Below are 20,634 nucleotides of genomic sequence, written 5' to 3'. Positions count from 1 at the left end.
TTGGGGGGGGAGGGGTTGGGGGGCTAAGCACACAAGGTAAGGGAGCTATGCACCTGGGAGCTTTTTCTGAAGTCCACACAGTGCCCCCTAGGGTGCTCGGTTGGTGTCCTGGCATGACAGGGGGACCAGTGCACTATGAATGATGGCTTCTCCCATGACCAAATGGCTTGGATTTGGTCATTTCTGAGATGGGCGTCCTTGGTTTCCATTATCGCCGAAAATCTGGGACAACCATCTCTAGGGACGACCATCTTAAGGTCAACCTAAATGTTGAGATTTGGGCGTCACCAACCATATTATCGAAACGAAAGATGGCCACCCATTTTGTTTCGATAATACGGGTTTCCACGCCCCTTCGCGGGAACGTCCTGCAAGGACGTCCTCAGGAAAACTTGGGTGCCCCGTTCGATTATGCCCCTCCATGTGTACTTGTACATGGAATTAATTTTATAAGCAGCATGTTACGTGTGTATTAAGGCAAATACAAGCAGAAAACACCTTTAGAATTATCTCCATACATAATCATTTAAATGTGTGAGCACCAATATATACCTACAGCTTATACATTTGGCTCAGACACAGAATATGTAGGTATTAACCAAGCAGCTGAGTTATACCTATGAGTTATTCATATAAGTGGCAATATTTGTCACTTCTGTGTGCTTATATGTATGAATTGTACATAAAGCAGACTATCTATGTGTACCTGTATATTCAACAGCACTCGCTACACACAGAGAATATAGAAAAGCTATGATTAATTTTCAGCCAAACATCTATGGAATAATTTGAAATGTCGGCTATCCCCCGGATTCTATATATGGTGCCAGTGGCATAGCTAGACCTCGACGTGGAGGAGTCCAAAGCCCAAAGTGAAGGGGCATGTTTTGGCCCGCCTCCCCCCCTCACATACCTTGGCTGGTGGGACCCCCAACCCCTGCCAGCTGAAGCGTTTGTCCAGTGCTGGTTTCCGCCACATTGCCTTCCCTGCTCTTCCCCTCACATCGCATGCATGCAGAGCCAGTGGTGGGAGGCGGGGCTGGTGGTTGGGAGGCGGGGACAGTGCTGGGCAGACTTATACGGTCTGTGCCGGGGCTGGTGGTTGGGAGGAGGGGAAAATACTGGGCAGACTTATACGGTCTGTGCCCTGAAGAGGACAGGTACAAATCAAGGTAGGGTATACACAAAAAGTAGCACATATGAGTTTAACTTGTTGGGCAGACTGGATGGATCGTGCAGGTCTTTTTCTGTCGTCATCTACTATATTACTATGTTACAGTGAAACTGAGAATGTGCAATACTTCGCGAGTACTCAATTTCATTAAAACGAGCATGCACACAACGTGAGGGGAACAGCAGGGAAGGCAATGTGGTGGAGAGCAGAGCTAGACAAATGCTTTAGCTGGCAGGTGTCCCCAACCCCCACCAGCCAAACCAGGGGCCTCAGAGACAATTTGAGAGGGGCCAGGCTCCCCTGGCCCCCCAAATCTATGCCACTGGCACTGAAAGATTCACACTAAATTGGTAAATAAGCTATCAAGTATTTACTAATGAGCCTTAGGCAATCAATAACTGCACTTAATTGGCACTAATTAGAACTTGCATGTGCATCTTCTTGTGCGCTATTCTATAAACTGTGCGCCTAAATCCTCTAGTGTGCAACTCAAAATGGGGTGTGGCCAGGGGAGGGGCATGGCCATTCCAAAACATTGTGCACACTGTTATAGAATAGCACCACTTACATGCTGAAATTACATCAGTTAGGACCTAGAATTTACACCAAGCCATATCAAATATATGATCAGGCTTTAGGATAGAAGGGAATTTCACACCAGTTGTGGGAATCTTTTATTACTATTCTTGGCTTAGCTAAGTTTTAGTATATCTTCCCTGACATTCTGGATTCCCCATAGGTAGAAGTGTAGCGTTCTAGAAGCCATGTTGGCCTTGCAGCAAATCGGAACCTTTGTGCACTGTCCTAACTTTTACAACCCATCGGTACAATTTATCCAAAAACAATGCAGTGTGTGAGCTTTAGAGACCACACAGGCCAGTTCTTCAGATGTGACCAATCTGGTTTACAAAACTCATAGAAATCAGCATCTTAGGATAAATCTTATGTCAATCCAGATTAAGTGACTTTCACTTTGGTTACTTAAATAAACTTTCTTTCCACTGTGATCATACTAACAATAAGTTTGAAAGCCATAAGTTTTCTTGAGATATCTGCCTTCCCATTGCAGTACATAACTGTCTCTTTAATAATAATAATAATAATTATTATTATTATTATTATTGTTACTACATTTGTATTCCACATTATCCTGAACAAGCTCAGGTTCAATATGGCTTACATTCAAGAAAAAACATCAAAAATATAATACAGTCAGATAATTAATAATAACATTTTAACATATTAGGAATAATTGTGTGTTTGTCATGAAGCTAGGCCAGAGTATTGGTTATGCTGAAACAAATAAGAGAGACGGTTTATTGTCTTTTGATAAGATGTATACTTAATAGAAAAGCCTTTAGTAATTTATGGAATCTCAGATAATCTTCTAAGTACCTTAATCACTTGTGTAGAGAATTCCAAAGTTTGGCGCTCCGATATGTGAAGCATGCAACAAGGATTGATTTGTAAGCAAGACCTTTGCAGTTCGGATAATGGAGTGTGAGGTATTCGCTAGATGTACAGTGGGGGAAATAAGTATTTGATCCCTTGCTGATTTTGTAAGTTTGCCCACTGACAAAGACATGAGCAGCCCATAATTGAAGGGTAGGTTATTGGTAACAGTGAGAGATAGCACATCACAAATTAAATCCGGAAAATCACATTGTGGAAAGTATATGAATTTATTTGCATTCTGCAGAGGGAAATAAGTATTTAATCCCTCTGGCAAACAAGACCTAATACTTGGTGGCAAAACCCTTGTTGGCAAGCACAGCGGTCAGACGTCTTCTGTAGTTGATGATGAGGTTTGCACACATGTCAGGAGGAATTTTGGTCCACTCCTCTTTGCAGATCATCTCTAAATCATTAAGAGTTCTGGGCTGTCGCTTGGCAACTCGCAGCTTCAGCTCCCTCCATAAGTTTTCAATGGGATTAAGGTCTGGTGACTGGCTAGGCCACTCCATGACCCTAATGTGCTTCTTCCTGAGCCACTCCTTTGTTGCCTTGGCTGTATGTTTTGGGTCATTGTCGTGCTGGAAGACCCAGCCACGACCCATTTTTAAGGCCCTGGCGGAGGGAAGGAGGTTGTCACTCAGAATTGTACGGTACATGGCCCCATCCATTCTCCCATTGATGCGGTGAAGTAGTCCTGTGCCCTTAGCAGAGAAACACCCCCAAAACATAACATTTCCACCTCCATGCTTGACAGTGGGGACGGTGTTCTTTGGGTCATAGGCAGCATTTCTCTTCCTCCAAACACGGCGAGTTGAGTTCATGCCAAAGAGCTCAATTTTTGTCTCATCTGACCACAGCACCTTCTCCCAATCACTCTCGGCATCATCCAGGTGTTCACTGGCAAACTTCAGACGGGCCGTCACATGTGCCTTCCGGAGCAGGGGGACCTTGCGGGCACTGCAGGATTGCAATCCGTTATGTCGTAATGTGTTACCAATGGTTTTCGTGGTGACAGTGGTCCCAGCTGCCTTGAGATCATTGACAAGTTCCCCCCTTGTAGTTGTAGGCTGATTTCTAACCTTCCTCATGATCAAGGATACCCCACGAGGTGAGATTTTGCGTGGAGCCCCAGATCTTTGTCGATTGACAGTCATTTTGTACTTCTTCCATTTTCTTACTATGGCACCAACAGTTGTCTCCTTCTCGCCCAGCGTCTTACTGATGGTTTTGTAGCCCATTCCAGCCTTGTGCAGGTGTATGATCTTGTCCCTGACATCCTTAGACAGCTCCTTGCTCTTGGCCATTTTGTAGAGGTTAGAGTCTGACTGATTCACTGAGTCTGTGGACAGGTGTCTTTCATACAGGTGACCATTGCCGACAGCTGTCTGTCATGCAGGTAACGAGTTGATTTGGAGCATCTACCTGGTCTGTAGGGGCCAGATCTCTTACTGGTTGGTGGGGGATCAAATACTTATTTCCCTCTGCAGAATGCAAATAAATTCATATACTTTCCACAATGTGATTTTCCGGATTTAATTTGTGATGTGCTATCTCTCACTGTTACCAATAACCTACCCTTCAATTATGGGCTGCTCATGTCTTTGTCAGTGGGCAAACTTACAAAATCAGCAAGGGATCAAATACTTATTTCCCCCACTGTATTTACTGTATTACGTGAAGATAAATCAATTAGTTGTTGCATGTAGGAGGGTGATAAACCAAAACAGTCAGGCATATTTTAAAGGTGATCCTGGCATTTATGGGAAGCCAGTAAAGTTTTAACAAGAGAGGGGAAGCCTTCTTAAAGCGAGGAGTACTGCAAACAAGGCAGGCAGCAGTATTTTGTGCTTTTTGTAATTTTTTAAGGAGTGGGATTTTAATACCCGCATATATGGCATTACAATAATAAAATCTGGATATATAAGTACATAAGTAATGCCATACTGGGAAAAGACCAAGGGTCCATCGAGCCCAGCATTCTGTCCACGACAGCGGCCAATCCAAGCCAAGGGCACCTGGCAAGCTTCCCAAACATACAAACATTCTATACATGTTATTCCTGGAATTGTGGATGTTTCCCAAGTCCATTTAGTAGCGGTTTATGGACTTGTCCTTTAGGAAACCGTCCAACCCCTTTTTAAACTCTGCTAAGCTAACCACCTTCACCACTTTCTCCAGCAACGAATTCCAGAGTTTAACTATACGTTGGGTGAAGAAAAATTTTCTCCGATTTGTTTTAAATTTACTACACTGTAGTTTCATCGCATGCCCCCTAGTCTTAGTATTTTTGGAAAGCGTGAACAGACGCTTCACATCCACCTGTTCCACTCCACTCATTATTTTATATACCTCTATCATGTCTCCCCTCAGCTGTCTCTTCTCCAAGCTGAATAGCCCTAGCCTCCTTAATCTTTCTTCATACGGAAGTCGTCCCATCCCCGCTATCATTTTAGTCGCCCTTCGCTGCACCTTTTCCAATTCTACTATATCTTTCTTGAGATGCGGCAACCAGAATTGAACACAATACTCAAGGTGCGGTCGCATCATGGAGCGATACAACGGCATTATAACATCCTCACACCTGTTTTCCATACCTTTCCTAATAATACCCAACATTCTATTCGCTTTCCTAGTCGCAGCAGCACACTGAGCAGAAGGTTTCAGCGTATTATCGACGACGACACCCAGATCCCTTTCTTGGTCCGTAACTCCTAATGTGGAACCTTGCATGACGTAGCTATAATTCGGGTTCTTTTTTCCCACATGCATCACCTTGCACTTGCTCACATTAAACGTCATCTGCCATTTAGCCGCCCAGTCTCCCAGTCTCTTAAGGTCCTCTTGTAATTTTTCACAATCCTGTCGCGATTTAACAACTTTGAATAACTTTGTGTCATCAGCAAATTTAATTACCTCGCTAGTTACTCCCATCTCTAAATCATTTATAAATATATTAAAAAGCAGCAGTCCTAGCACAGACCCCTGAGGAATTCAAACATGCGTGGGATAAGCATAAAGGAATCCTGTGCCGAAGGAATGGATCCTCAGGAGCTTAGTCAAGATCGGGAGAAGGGGCTGGAGGTTGGGAGGCGGGGATAGGGCTGGGCAGACTTATACGGTCTGTGCCAGAGCCGGTAGTGGGAAGCGGGACTCGTGGTTGGGAGGCGGGGATAGTGCTGGATAGACTTGTACGGTCTGTGCCAGAGCCGGGGTTGGGAGGCAGGGCTGGGGAGGTGAGGATAGTGCTGGGCAGACTTATACGGTCTGTGCCTGTGCCAGAGCCGGTGGTTGGGAGGTGGGGCTGGTGGTTGGGAGGCAGGGATAGTGCAGGGCAGACTTATACAGTCTGTGCCCTGAAGAGCATAGGTACAAATCAAAGTAGGGTATACACAAAAAGCAGCAAATATGAGTTATCTTGTTGGGCAGACTGGATGGACCGTGCAGGTCTTTTTCTGCCGTCATCTACTATGTTACTTTGTTACTATGTTACTATGTAACCCCACTAACTACCCTTCTCCATTGTGAATACTGACCATTTAACCCCACTCTCTGTTTCCTATCCTTCAACCAGTTTTTAATCCACAATAGGACATTTCCTCCTATCCCATGACCCTCCAATTTCCTCTGTAGCCTTTCATGAGGTACCTTGTCAAACGCCTTTTGAAAATCCAGATACACAATATCAACCGGTTCCCCTTTGTCCACATGTTTGTTTACTCCTTCAAAGAATTGAAGTAAATTGGTCAGGCAAGATTTCCCCACACAAAAGCCGTGCTGACTTGGTCTCAGTAATCCATGTCCTCGGATGTGCTCTGTAATTTTGTTTTTAATAATAGCCTCTGCCATTTTCCCCGGCACTGACGTCAGATTCACCGGTCTATAATTTCCCGGATCTCCCCTGGAGCCTTTTTTAAAAATGGGCGTTACATTGGCCACCCTCCAATCTTCCGGTACCACGCTCGATTTTAAGGATAAGTTGCATATCACTAGCAGTAGCTCCGCAAGCTCATTTTTCAGTTCTATCAGTACTCTAGGATGAATACCATCCGATCCAGGAGATTTGCTACTCTTCAGTATCAGAGATTGGGTGAAAGTACGGAGTGTGGAGTTTGGGAAGAAAGGGCGCAACCTTTTTAAATTCACAGCGTACGGAAGATGCTTGAGACCACCTTTGATACCTGGGTTTCGAATAATAAATGCTGGTCAATGGTGATGCCCAGGATTTTCTTTGATTGATCTAAGGCATATGATGCGTTATCAATAATGAAGTTTTTTAATGAAATGGGTTGATAGAGTAAGTATAAGGAAAATAGTCTTTTCCCAATTTGAGTCTGAAACTGGATGCCCAAGATTCCATCAGACCTAAACTGGTTTTAATCTCATGTATAATTTCTAAGTAATTCCCTTTTGAAGGGAGTATAAATGGAATTACATCTGTGAGCCTCTATTACTCTAATAAGCATCCCAGTGGTGCCATCATGATATTGAATAATATGGATGATACAGAAGAGCCTTGTGGAATCCCACATATGAAGTCCCAGGGTGAGAAGATATGACCTGATTGTTTAACTTGGTAGGATCTTGATATTAGGAAACCATGAAACCACTTTAAAACAGTTTCACTAATATCAAAGTGGTCTAATAAGTATACAAATATATTATGGCCAAGCTAAGTCGAAGGCACTGGACATATCAAATTGTAAAATTATGATTTTTCTACCCTTGCTCAACTATATTCTGAAATTTGCAATAAGGGTGGTGAGCACTGTCTCAGTGGTAAAAGATGGCCGGAATCTCGATTGTGTACTATGAAGGATGAAAAAGGCCTGTAGGAACTCCATGAGCTGACTAGCTACTAAACCTTCCAACGCTTTTACCAATAAAGGAATAGAGGCTACAGGTCTATAATTAGATGCTTCACTTCTACTGGCCTTGGGATTCTTTGGGATTGGTGTAAGAATTATTGTGCCATCATTTTCAGGGAATAGTCTATGATTGTACGCAAGTAATAAATAGGTCAGAAGCTGACCTTAGAAGATAGATGGGACATGTGTCTAAAATACATTGTGACACGTATTTGGATAGAAAATATTTTACCTGATTCAATGTGGGAGGGGAGAAGTCAGACCATGTTCTGTCTGCTGGGTGGCACACAGCAGAACTGACAGATGGAAGAATATATTTGTCAGTTATTGGTGATGGAACCTTTTATTTCTTGTCTAATTTTGTTAATTTTCTCCTCAAAGTAATTTGCTAGTTGGTCTGCAGAGGGAGTAGATTCCTTAATGTACATTTCTATAATCAACTTTGGCTAATCACTAGTTTCAAGCCTCAAGAGACTTTTCAATTCATCCAAGGTTACAACCCCCTCACTATCTGTATTATCAAGTCACATGAAACCACAGTTGCCAGATGCACTGGATCCTGAGCAGATCAGACAGAAATACGCATGAAAGATTAATAGCCTAAAGATGAATTAAATACACTGAAGGATAGGGAGAAAAGTTACCTAACTTCAACCAGAACTTTATTTTAAGCAATCAGTATCATTTTATGGCACAATATTCACCATTAATAAAGATTTATTCAATAGGTTAATTTACAACACTGTTCAAACTGGCATCCTTGTGTATGTGAAACACAGCTGTGGAGAGAGGTGAATCACAATAGGACAAAGGTTTGTCTCTCATTCTGTGCCTATAGGAAAAGCCCCTGATGAATCTGGCTCAAAAGTGTGTCCCTTTAATATATGCTTCAGTCTCAGATTCTACTCATAAGCCAACAAAGCAAGGATCTGATTCATCAAAGCCTGGAGTACACAGATAAGCTTTACTGGTATTTTCCAAGATGGGGTCTTCAGCACAGTGCTTAAAATTTAATAATGCAGGCCACTCTGATAAGCTTTGCTAATGTGATGTAGAACTTGGCCTGGGCAGACAAAAAGAGAATGAATGCAGTTACAGGACCAATACTTAGATGGCCGGAAAAGATGGTCTTTGAACACACTCTTTCTGCCTTTGTGCCCTGCTTATCATGCTAATGCAAGCGATTTATTGAATTAAGAGTTCATTGCAGAAGATAGAACAGATCGCCTTGACTACTGCCCTTTAAATCACCATATCCATGACAATTTAATAAGGTCAGCTCATTACCATATGCAGCCTTCAAGGTTAAAGCTAATAAAGGTCATAACCAAAAAGCTGAAAAATCACTGCTATGGTCTGATATTTCATCCATAATTTATTAGGATATTATTTTACTAGACCAGGTCAATAAAGATTAAAATATATGCGCTCTTGTCGAACTGTTCTATACTGGCTGCAGGGTTGGATTTCCCTCTAGAGTGTCCCTAGCTGCAGCCACAGGGGAGCCCTTGTCTGAAACTGTACAAACAAGATGACGGGGATCCCCTCAAAAGATGTGGTATTGGGATTAAAAGGGAAATCCCATCCAGCAATCTACTGGAAACAAAGGGTATTTTTTCTTCCATGCTATCTTCTCTACCTTGTATCCATCTCTTTAAAGGCACATACAAATTGTCCCTGAGCAGGTGACAACTCTGCCCTATGGGAAAGCCATCCTTGACTGAGCGTATCACATTATTAACTTCCAATTTACATTGTTTACATTTTAACAGCTATGCAGTCATTTGTGGCATGGGGGTGTCTCACTACAGTTTGATTATTACTAATATATTAGTTACTTCAAAAACTGGATTCCCTGCAGGCTGTGATACTTTTTAATCAGAAAAAAAGGTGTGAACATAAACTATTAAGCATGCTCATGGGTGAGCATCAGAGACTTGATCATGTACATTTCTGGATCATTTGATGCTGGGCATTCCAGCTTTCTCCAGGATCGATATGGCTACTTCTGCTCTATTTAAAAGTCAGAAGAATTTTGATTGGGAGAGAGCAGGGTCAATGTCCACTGTCCATGAAAAAACATTACATTTTTCTGTGATGGATGAAGCGGTTACCAGCCAATGAAGGATTACACCACGGGGAATATATTTGCTAAAGTCAATATTGTATGAAATTGAAAGCACTGTCAGCTCTCACTGACTCTGATACCATCTCCTTATTCCTGGTCCTATTGACTTAACTTTACGGCTCTTAATAAGCTGACACTGCCTGGAGTCACCAGGCAACGCGGTTACGTATGTTTAAAAATAGCTCTAAATTTACTTGGCTAGTCTGTCCTCAAAGCGGAAAAGGTTGACACAAACTAGAACATTACAGTGCATTACAGGAGGAAGAGCAGGCTTTGCTGTTCTGAGTTAAACCTGTTATATCAGTAAATAAAAAGGAGCTTCCAGGGCTTTTGTTGTCACCTCACACCCCCCCGATTGCAGCTCCCACAGGCAGGTATTATTTGGGGGGGGGGGGGGTTATCAGTGAAATGTACGAAGACAAGATTAGTAGGCTAGTAGGGGGTCATTTTAGAATCCTCAGGCGCTGTTTGCCAAGTATAAAAAGCAGATTTCCACATGTGAAATGGCATAAATAAATATATGGGCACTATAGAAAAGATGCTTTTTGCTGTATATGTACCTTGTTCATTTGTCCTATCACATACCTCCTTTGTTGATTTTGATACTAGATTGTATTCTCTTGTTACTATGTAAGCCGCATTGAGCCTGCGATAAGCGGGAAAGCACGGGGTACAAATGTAATAAATAAAAAAATATACAGCAACTCACATAGCTCTGTGTGCAGTGAAAGGAGACCTGGTCTGGAGGTGCTTCAGAGTATGTGTATATTCCATATTTTATAACAGCAATATACATATACAGTGGAATTTTTACCTATAAGCATTTACACCTGCTCAAAGTCACCCATAACTCTCAACTAACTTGTCTTTTGGAGCTGGGGATTGGAGGAGTGCATAATGGTTGAGTCACAAATCCATCTCCCTGGGGACAAAGTTTGGCTTTTGTAAAAAGGCCATTTTCTCTTGGCTATTGTGCAATTCTCCACATACGCATGTATATGCCTCTGATTATTAAAATATGTGCATCTGTTCTCCATTCTGTTTTGTGCATGTATGTTTATAAAATGGCTGAAGGTTCATCAAGCCCAGCATCCCGTTTCCAACAGTGGCCAATCCAGATTACAAGAACCTGGCAAGATCCCAAAACAGTAACAATACATTTTATGCTGCTTATCCTAGAAATAAGTAGTGGATTTTCCCCAATTCCATTTTAATAATGGCTTATGAACTTTTCTTTTAGGAAGCTATCCAAACCTTTTTTTTAACCCTGCTAAGCTAACTGCTTTTACCACATTCTCTGGCAACGAATTGGAACAAAAAAACACATTGTTGAGGCATGCCTATGGTGCCCGTAATTTAGGAAAAAAGATACACTCAGTTTTCATACATGCACATGTAAACAACAAACCCCACCGGGACGTGAAAGTTGGTGTGGAAACCACACGAAAAGAAACTTTCATAGCCTGGGTAGTTTATTACTTACATGCATGTATGAAAGACATGTGTACCAGTGGTACGCTGTGGAGGCGTGTCCAAAGCACACGCTGTTCTTGGCATTCGTTTAGCGACTGAATGTCCTACGCATGCGCTGCTTAGCAGGTGGCTGTCCTACACATGTGCTGGTACTTTCCCTACCGAGCTGCTTGCTATAATAACGAGCAGCTCATTTGCATGAGATTTCCTTTCAGCATCGCTATTTCAGATTTATTAACTTTTACCGGGGATCTAAAAGCAACAGGTTTTTTACTACTACTACTATTTAGCATTTCTATAGCGCTACAAGGCATACGCAGCGCGGCACAAACATAGAAGAAAGACAGTCCCTGCTCAAAGAGCTTGCAATCTAATAGACAAAAAATAAATAAAGTAAGCAAATCAAATCAATTAATGTGAACGGGAAGGAAGAGAGGAGGGTAGGTGGAGGCGAGTGGTTACAAGTGGTTACGAGTCAAAAGCAATGTTAAAGAGATGGGCTTTCAGTCTAGATTTAAAGGTGGCCAAGGATGGGGCAAGACGTAGGGGCTCAGGAAGTTTATTCCAGGCGTAGGGTGCAGCATCCCTTAATTGTGATGCCCAGAGCATGACATGAAACCATGCTTTATTAATTACTGTGGCCGGTTCTAAGATGCCTAGGTCCTTTCAGTTGTACTCAGTTAACACTGCCCCTTCTTCTGTTAATCTCACCTTTAACCCGCCTTGTTTAGCTCTACTGAATTATACCCTCACTGTTTTTAACTTAGAACCCCCTCCCTATTTTTGTCTTGTCTGCTTGCCTGCCTGTCTAGACTATACTCTGAGAAGTAGGGACTGCCATTTTGTCTCTGTAATGAGAGGGCATAGGATGAAGTTAAGAGGAAATAGGCTTAGGAGGAATCTAAGAAAATACTCGTGGAGATAAGGACTATGTCAGAATTTAAGAAAGCGTGGGACAGGCACGTGGAATCTCTTAGAAAACTAAGGAGTTAGTGGTTAATGAGGATGGGCAGACTGGATGGGCCATTTGGCCTTTATCTGCCATCATGTTTCTATATTTCTATGATAGGAGGGGGAGGGACCTGGCACCACCCAGCAAGGCACCAACAACAACCTAAATACCCCCCCCCCCCAGGCTCAACTGAACAAGAAATGAATGGAAGCTAAGAATTCTGCAGAAAATCAGGAGCTTATGGAAGATCCGTCCAACTTTTGCTAGAGATATGCCACCCGATGTTTAAAACCATTTAACTGGCCAGGAACAGCTACCAGCTGGTTAAACAGCACTTAACTGGTTATCCTGAAATATTCAGTGGGAACTTGCCGGTTATCTCCTACTAAATATTGCCAGTTAGTGCTTAGCGGATAACCGGTTATATCTCACAATATAACCAGCTATCCGCCAATTTGTTTTATTTATTGGAATTTGTTTACCTCCTTTATAAAGAGATTAATCCCAGGCAGTGTACAGCAGGTACAGTTTAAAATCAGACTTACAATTTTGTTGACAGCATAACAATAGTAACATGTACAAGTATAAACATAAATGCAATGAAAGAGGAAAACTTTAAAACAGCAAATTGAAACCTAATAATAAGACTACTATGAAACAGAATCAAAAATATACACATTTAACAGCAATGAAATTCAAATTAACAGAGACGTAATATGATGCAAGTATAATAGTGATGAAATATCTAATAAGCACAGAATTAGAATATTCAAATAACACTGCTATGATACTAATGCTTTTCTACAATACAACTTATCATATAGCTGAGGGGCCAAATACAGATATATACATGGAGATAAAATGTGTGGTACAGAGTCAGTTAGGATAAATTAATGGGTGGCTAAACTAAAGGCAAGTTCTTTGTACAGTTAATCAAGATAAAATGAACTGGTCTAAGTTACAGTGTGTGTAGCTAGTCCAGGTGCAGAATGGGTGTACACTCAGTCACTCTATGTATTAAAGGCTTGGGAGAAGAGCCAGGCTTTCACCTGCTTCCTGAAGTAGAGGAAGTCTCAAATTATACATAGCACCTCTGGGAATAAATTCCAGAGCGTGGGGGCTATGATTAAGAAGGTTCGTTGGCGGGTATCACATTGTAAAATTTCATACGATGAGGGGACAGGTGGAGGGGCATAATCGAACGGGGCGCACAAGTTTTCCTGAGGACATCCCCGCAGGACGTCCCAGTGAAGGGGCGGGGAAACCCGTATTATTGAAACAAGATGGGTGGCCATCTTTCGTTTCAATAATACGGTCAGGGACGTCCAAATCTCAACATTTAGGTGGACCTTAGAGATGGTCGTCCTTGGAGATGGTCGTCCCCGGTTTTCGGTGATAATGGAAACCGAGGACGCCCATCTCAGAAACGACCAAATCCAAGCCCTTTGGTCATGGGAGGAGCCAGCATTCCTAGTGCACTGGTCCCCCTCAAATGCCAGGACACCAACCGGGCACCCTAGGGGGCACTGCAGTGGACTTCAGAAATTGCTCCCAGGTGCATAGCTCCCTTACCTTGGGTGCTGAGCCCCCCCAAAACCCACTACCCACAACTGTACAACACTACCATAGCCCTAAGGGGTGAAGGGGGGCACCTACATGTGGGTACAGTGGGTTTCTGGTGGGTTTTGTAGGGCTCACATTTACCACCACAAGTGTAACAGGTAGGGGGGGATGAGCTTGGGTCCGCCTGCCTGAAGTGCACTGCACCCACTAAAGCTGCTCCAGGGACCTGCATACTGCTGTCAGGGAGCGTGGTATGACATTTGAGGCTGGCATAGAGGCTGACAAAAAATATTTTTAAAGTTTTTTTTAGGGTGGGAGGGGGTAGTGACCACTGGGGGCATAAAGGGAGGTCATTCCCGATTCCCTCCGGTGATCATCTGGTCAGTTCGGGCACCTTTTTGAGGCTTGGTCGCAAGAAAAAATGGACCAAGTAAAGTCGGCCAAGTGCTCGTCAGGGACGCCCTTCTTTTTTCCATTATCGGCCGAGGACACCCATGTGTTAAGCACGCCCCAGTCCTGCCTTCGCTATGCTTCCGACATGCCCCCTGGAACTTTGGTCGTCCCCGCAACAGAAAGCAGTTGAGGGCGCCCAAAATTGGCTTTCGATTATGCCGATTTGAGCGACCCTGGGAGGACGCCCATCTCCCGATTTGTGTCAAAAGATGGGCGCCTTTCTCTTTCGAAAATGAGCCCAATAGTGATGACCCTTAGAGGTCTCAAAGGTGTGTAGAGGGATAATTTATTCTTTAAGTACTCTGACCCATTTTGTCTGAGGACCTTGAAAATCAAACATAGAGTTTAAAATTTAGCCTTGTATGTTACTGGTAGCCAATGAAGTTTCTGCAGGAAAGATGTGATGTGGGCACACCCTTTGCAGCCTTCTACCAGTCGTGCTGAAGCATTCTGAATTAGTTGGAGCTGATACAAACTCTTTTTGGTTTGGTCAGTGTACAGGGCATTACAGTAGTCTACTCGTGATGTTATCATGGCATGGACCATTGTGGTCAGACTCTTTCCAATATATGGAGAGAGATCTTGTATTTGCCATAAGAGATTTCTTAACTGACTTAAGTGATAGAGATAATTTTTAAAGTTTATTTGACTGTGCGGGATCAGAGTGAGTGATGAGTCCAGGAATCCTGGCCTGTGATTTTAGGGGGAGTTCATACTTCCCAAAAGGCATTTTGAAGTCAGGTATTTGTCCAAAGAATCTCTGTTTTTCAATGCATCGCCAAATTAAGCTGCCAAAATAGCAGATATATCTTTGGAAGATTTAAACATAACTGGTCAGTGCTCAATATCGGGGCTAAAAATAGAACGGATATTTAATGCCAGCCATTGGAAACGGCCCGGCACTGAATATCCGGGCTCAGTGCTGACGGCGGAAGTCAGCCCAAGTAATTCCCACAGTTTGAATATTGGACCCATTCTGACTCACCAGGAGCCTCACTGTCCTATAAGTGAGAGCTCAGTTCTGCTCTCTATCTCCACCGGCTGGTAGATGGACATAACCCATCAGTTCTTGGACTCATATGCTGCTGGTGACAAGGAAACTAACAATTCCTGGCCTTCGCAGTGTAACAATATGGGAACACAGTGATCTCGACACGGCGCTGGCACATAATACATGAATTTGTTGATAAAGGAATGTTTCTCTCCTGCACGCACAGTGATATCTCACTGCAAACAGTGTGACACTCTATGGTTCAAAAAATGTTTTCAAGCTCAAGTAGGGCTTCCTTTGTACTACAGATCTGGTGTCAATTACTGCATTTTCTGCTGACTTCTGACTTCTAGATGAATTTCACTCCTGCGAGATGTGCAGGGAGTATGTGCTATAAAGAAGGAAGGTGGTGTGTACCTTAGATGAGGAGACAGACAGCGCCCCCAAATACAGACAGGAAAACAACTTTTTGTTGAAAGGTTATAGTGTCCTCTGGAAAGAGAGAAAAGTGCTGCCCACCGGGGAGGAGGAAGTCCTCCAACACAGCTGGCTTTTCTGTATTTATGTTTAAAATGCTGTTCCAAATCTGAATACGATGATGGTGAAAGACACTGAAACGGATTTGATGGGTGGGAAAACAATTCCACAGAAGAAAGTACAGAAAGCAAGCTGGGGCCTACATTTCATGTTTAATCTAGCACTTTGATGCAAAGGTCCTACACGATGCTATCTGCACAGGCCTTTGCTTGCATCAGGTTTTTCAACTCTGCATCCCCTGCAGAATTTACAGGATATTCAATCTTTGTTCAAAAGATACAGCTACGTTCAAAGATGTTTGACCCAAAGGCCCTCACTTTACTGCTCCATGCTTCAGATACCCTCCAGCAGAGCCCGGAACAATATGCTAGATTTTCACCACTCTTTCTAGTATTTGTGTTCACCCTTGCCAAGATCAGTAATGTGATCACTCCCAGTACACTTCTCTGGTGTAGACTAAATCCCCTCAGTATAGCGGGTGATGGCAGAAAAAGACCAAATGACCCATCCAGTCTGCAAACTTAATTCTGGCCACATTTAAGGTTATATCCCACCTACAAGCTATACATGTAACCATCCATAAGAAACTGTGCCTTATTCAAATCCAATTTTGTTATCTTTACCATTTCTACTCTATCAATTTGGGCAGATGGGCACAGGAAACTCCCCCTTCCCCCAATTTCAGTGGTTCCCATATTGTAGGTGAGACCCCAAATTACATTACAGAAAGAGGTGCACCCCCTCCCCCTTCCATTATGACATATTCCTAGTATGTCAGTCAGCACGGGGCCTGTGAGTTAATTAATAGTTCATATGCTCATTCTCCTTCTCTCTTGTGGGCTTCCTCTTAGACCAGAAACCCATGTGAAGTACTGGGATCTAAGTGCATGCTGACACACAGGGTCCTGTGCTGACTACCGCTACTGTTACCACCACAAAAAGTCAATTGCTTTTCTGAGACTAGGATTAGCCACAGCTGAACCCCTTCCCCTGCGCCACTATCCGGGCCGGGCCCCTGTTCAACTAGGCATGTGCACGAGAGCTGTGCTTACTGCACAGCTCTTATGCACATGCTGGGCAGGTCTCCCCCCCCCCCCCCCCCCCCCCCCACTTACTTCACAATATTCTGTGCTAACAGCGTGCATACAATTTCCATGCCATTAGCATTAAGCACTGGGAAGTTCCTTTCCTGCACTGTTTTGTACAGCACTGGAGTTTTGAGCACCGGGCTTTGAGAGGGGAGGTGTGCCGGAACAAAGAAATCCTGGACTTGGTAACTGCAAAAAAATTGTGCATCAGCACTTCAGAGCTGGATGCGGATACATCTGTGCATGTGCTGGAATGCTATGCTGTGCATACAGTTTTTGCAATATCATTATTTCTGAACAGCACAGCATTCCAGCACATGCACAATGTATGCACACATGACTGAAGTGCCAATACCCATTTTTTGTATGTGCAATTCTGATGTGTGCCAAGTACAGCTCAAACTAGTGCAGATCCATGTGCATGTGTGTTTGGCATGTCCTCCCATGTTAGCATACATTTTTGTTTACAGTCCATTTACATTCTATTTGCTTACTGGATCGGGGAGCAGTTTGGGGGTTTTTTTTCCTTTTACTCATGTGTTAGGAAACCCTGCACTGAACTTTGCTTGCCAGTCTATGTGGCATAAAAGGTTTTAATATAAACAAACAGGGGGCTCTAACACAGCTTTTCTATATGGTCCCCTAATTTGCTATATGGTCCCCTAATTTTGTTGTTACTGCTCTGGGGTCTGCACAGGAAAGACTGACAGGGAGAGGGGATGAGGGAAGGATATGAACTGCAGCAATCGGGGGGGGGGGGGGGGGGGGGGGGGGGAACAGGCAATCCATTCTTCTTCCAATGCATATTAACACCTAATATGTAAATCTGGCCCTGTACAACTTTCTACAACAATATTAAAATACAATCCCACCCACCATGCAATATCAGAAAAAAATTACAAAGGGACCCTTACTCTAAAGAAAAGGACTTTCCCCTCTTTTCACATCTTTACGGGACATCATCAAATATTTGAAGATTTACGGGACAGATCAAATATTTGAAGATGTGAGGCACTGATCTGATCTTAACTTTATCAAACAAAGGGGACCCTTAGCCTGTAGAGAATGTAGTTTTCACCTGGACCAATACTGGATCTACAATTCAGCATGACTTAATGCTGCCAGGTGTCGACACAAAAACCTGATAAATCTTACTGCTGGACGGTGGTTATTCAAACGAACATTTTACTAAAGCTCCACGGCTCCAGCACCTTGTAGTTACTGGTGCAGCAGGCGATGACAGCTAATAACACCTACTGTCTCCTGACCTTCCAGGATGACTTTTCAACTCACTAAGAGAAACTGAATTAAAGAAAAACTTCCCTGGTTCGTTAAAATGTCCAGAGTCGATTTTTTTTTCTTGCACCCAACTAGTCCTATGTTCTATACAGCACCACACAATTATTACATTTTCTAAGTGAGCTAAGTTTCTTTCTGAGAGTCCTAAACGACGGGCGAGCTACTTCCTTTCGCTATAAAACCGTTATAGTTGGCGATCTCTCTTACATATTTCCTCCATCACTCATCACAGATTCAAAACCGGAAACAGTAAAACTTGATTTTCTCTCTCAAAAATGAAGCTTTAGGCTGCCTGCCCGCTTCTCCCCAGACACCTCCTTGCAATAATAAAGTAATCAAGCGGCACGTTACAGGAAGACCATGCACAATAATTCTATCCGCAACAGGAGCAGAAGCACGCGTGGACATGCAAAAAAAGAGCCTGTGGCTGAGACGCCCGCCCGCATTCACCTCGGGAAAGCCTTCCTGTAGGATCTCCAGCACATTTCCTCTGTCCAAGCAGGCGAGCATCATTTGAAACTCCGTAAAAGACCAGCCAGTTCCAAAATGTATCTTTCTTTCCCCCGCTTACCACCATGCGGGGCACCTTCTCCTGGCCAAAGCCGAGTGTTCAATTGTCGAGGGTTTTTCATCCCCCCACCCCCACCCCCCAAAAAACGTGCTGCTGTCCCGTTATCCGAACGAGGAGACTCGCAGAAGTGAAGGCGCGGCACTGAGCATGCTCAGAAAGCATCCCCTCCCCAGTGCACCAGCCTCCTGGATGTCACGTTGTAACCAGAGCAACAGCTCGGTTTACACAGGAGGGAGGGAGAGACGGGGTGCATTTCTTTGCCTTCCCTCAGCCCTCCCCATCCACTAAACTTTGCAGAATGCCTGAGGGGGAGGTGCTGGGGAGCGATGACATATGGCACTAATATTATACTGCTTCTCTTTTAGGAAAACAACAATAAAACTCGTGTTACACTGCTGATTATATATATATATCTATTGTATGCTAAAACCAGTAGCACGCACCCATGTCACTAGAAAGTTATTTCTGCTTAAACGCCCTGGAGTCTGCTTAGGGTGAATGTCAAAGGATGGAAGACTGACAATGCTGGCTATTAATGGGTTTATATTCAAATCAATTTAACTTGCCAGAAACGGCTCCTGGCTGGTTATATCGCTTGTTCTGGGCCAACTGGTGATTTTCAGATGCATTTAACCGGTTAGTGCCGCTGAAAATGTTCAGTTAGCACCTATCTCACTTAACCAGCCAAGGTAGCCACATAAAGAGGACCACATAAAACTCAGTCCTATCTTTATGTGGTGCCCCATAGCTGGTTAAGTACTGAATATTGCACTATCCTTTAGCCGGTTCTGCAAACTTGGAAATTCAATGCCAAAGCCCAGCCATGGCTCAGCATTGAATTTCTGGGGATAATGCCCAGCCCAGCCCCCCTCCCCCAGATATTACACCAAAAAGATTCCTGGGTGGTCTAATGGCCACCAGGCCCCCTCCCTCCCACCCACACAAATCCCTAGCAGAGTAGTGGTCTTCTCCCTCCATCTCCCAAGTTCCATAACAAACCTCCCTAGTAGTCTAATAACCCCCCACCCCGCAACCCCAACCCCATACCTAGATGAAGGCAGGAGCAATGCTCACTCGCTCATGCTTCAAGGTGTTGTCATCTGAAAATGGTCTATATGGAGGTCAATAAGGAAGACGGACAGAATGGAGTGTCTCATAGAAAGCACTTTGGACTAAATTCTATAAATTAAGCCTTCAAAATTGGCACAAAAAAAAACAGCGCTTGGCACTATTCTATAAACAGTGCTTAAAGTTAGGTGCCATTTATAGAATAGCGCTTAGCACCAGGAACCATGTTTGCATTTAGGCACAACCTCTTACATCAACGAAATCTTGCTGTAAATCCTCATGCCTAAATTAGGCACGGATCCCCATTATTCTATAACATGCATAAATTAAAGGAATGCTCATGATCCGCCAATGAACGCATGGATCCAAGTGCATAAAAATATGCATGTAAATTTTAATTACTGTCAATTAGTACCAATAATTGATTGTTAGGACCCAAGTATTTGAGCCAATTGGCTTGATAGTCAATTAAGTTGCGCGGACAAATTTGGGCACGCACGCAACTCATAGCACCATATATAGAATTCGGGGGATTATGAGCTAGCAGAAGAATCTTAAATGCCTGAATAATGTGGTCTATGAAATCGCTCTGAAAAAAAAAGTAGATAAGGAAATTAGCTACCCAGTGAATTACTGCTCTATCTTAGCTCATAATATTTGGACTCAGTTCTGTACTAAACAGAGGATACTTCTATAAGCTCAAGACATTTGAAATGTCGAGGTAAGTGCTCTCCCCCCCCCTCCCCCCCCCCCCCCCCCCCCCCCCCGAATGGCCACTCAGTAAGAGCAATCTTACCACATGGCCATGTCTTTTCAGCCTATTTACCTGCTGCGGTAAAAAGGCCCTCAGTGCAGGGGCGTAGCCAGACACCCAATTTTGGGTGGGCCTGGGCCCAAGATGGGTGGGCAGAAGAACTCCACCCCATCCCATAGGTGATTTGGTCTCTCCTCTCACCTGCATGCCATATGGTTTCTCAAATATCCCTCCTGTCCTGCACACCTTTTAAATTTCAGATT

General features: G+C 43.5%; 1 protein-coding gene across 2 annotated transcripts in view; it reads right to left on the bottom strand.

Annotated features, from left to right (window-relative positions):
• Window positions 1-18,616, bottom strand: part of DIXDC1 (DIX domain containing 1) — a 156,201-nt gene extending 137,585 nt beyond the window's left edge. For both annotated transcript variants that reach the window (XM_030221001.1, XM_030221002.1), the window contains exon 1: window positions 18,429-18,616. In XM_030221001.1, the coding sequence (XP_030076861.1) occupies window positions 18,429-18,491 (63 nt within the window). In that variant the 5' untranslated portion in view covers window positions 18,492-18,616. The remainder of the gene's footprint in view (window positions 1-18,428) is intronic.
• Between the last annotated feature and the right edge of the window lie 2,018 nt (window positions 18,617-20,634).

Source organism: Microcaecilia unicolor, chromosome 12 (genome assembly GCF_901765095.1).
Source record: "Microcaecilia unicolor chromosome 12, aMicUni1.1, whole genome shotgun sequence".
Taxonomy (NCBI): Eukaryota; Metazoa; Chordata; class Amphibia; order Gymnophiona; family Siphonopidae; genus Microcaecilia; species Microcaecilia unicolor.
This window is presented reverse-complemented; position numbering and strand designations above follow the sequence as displayed.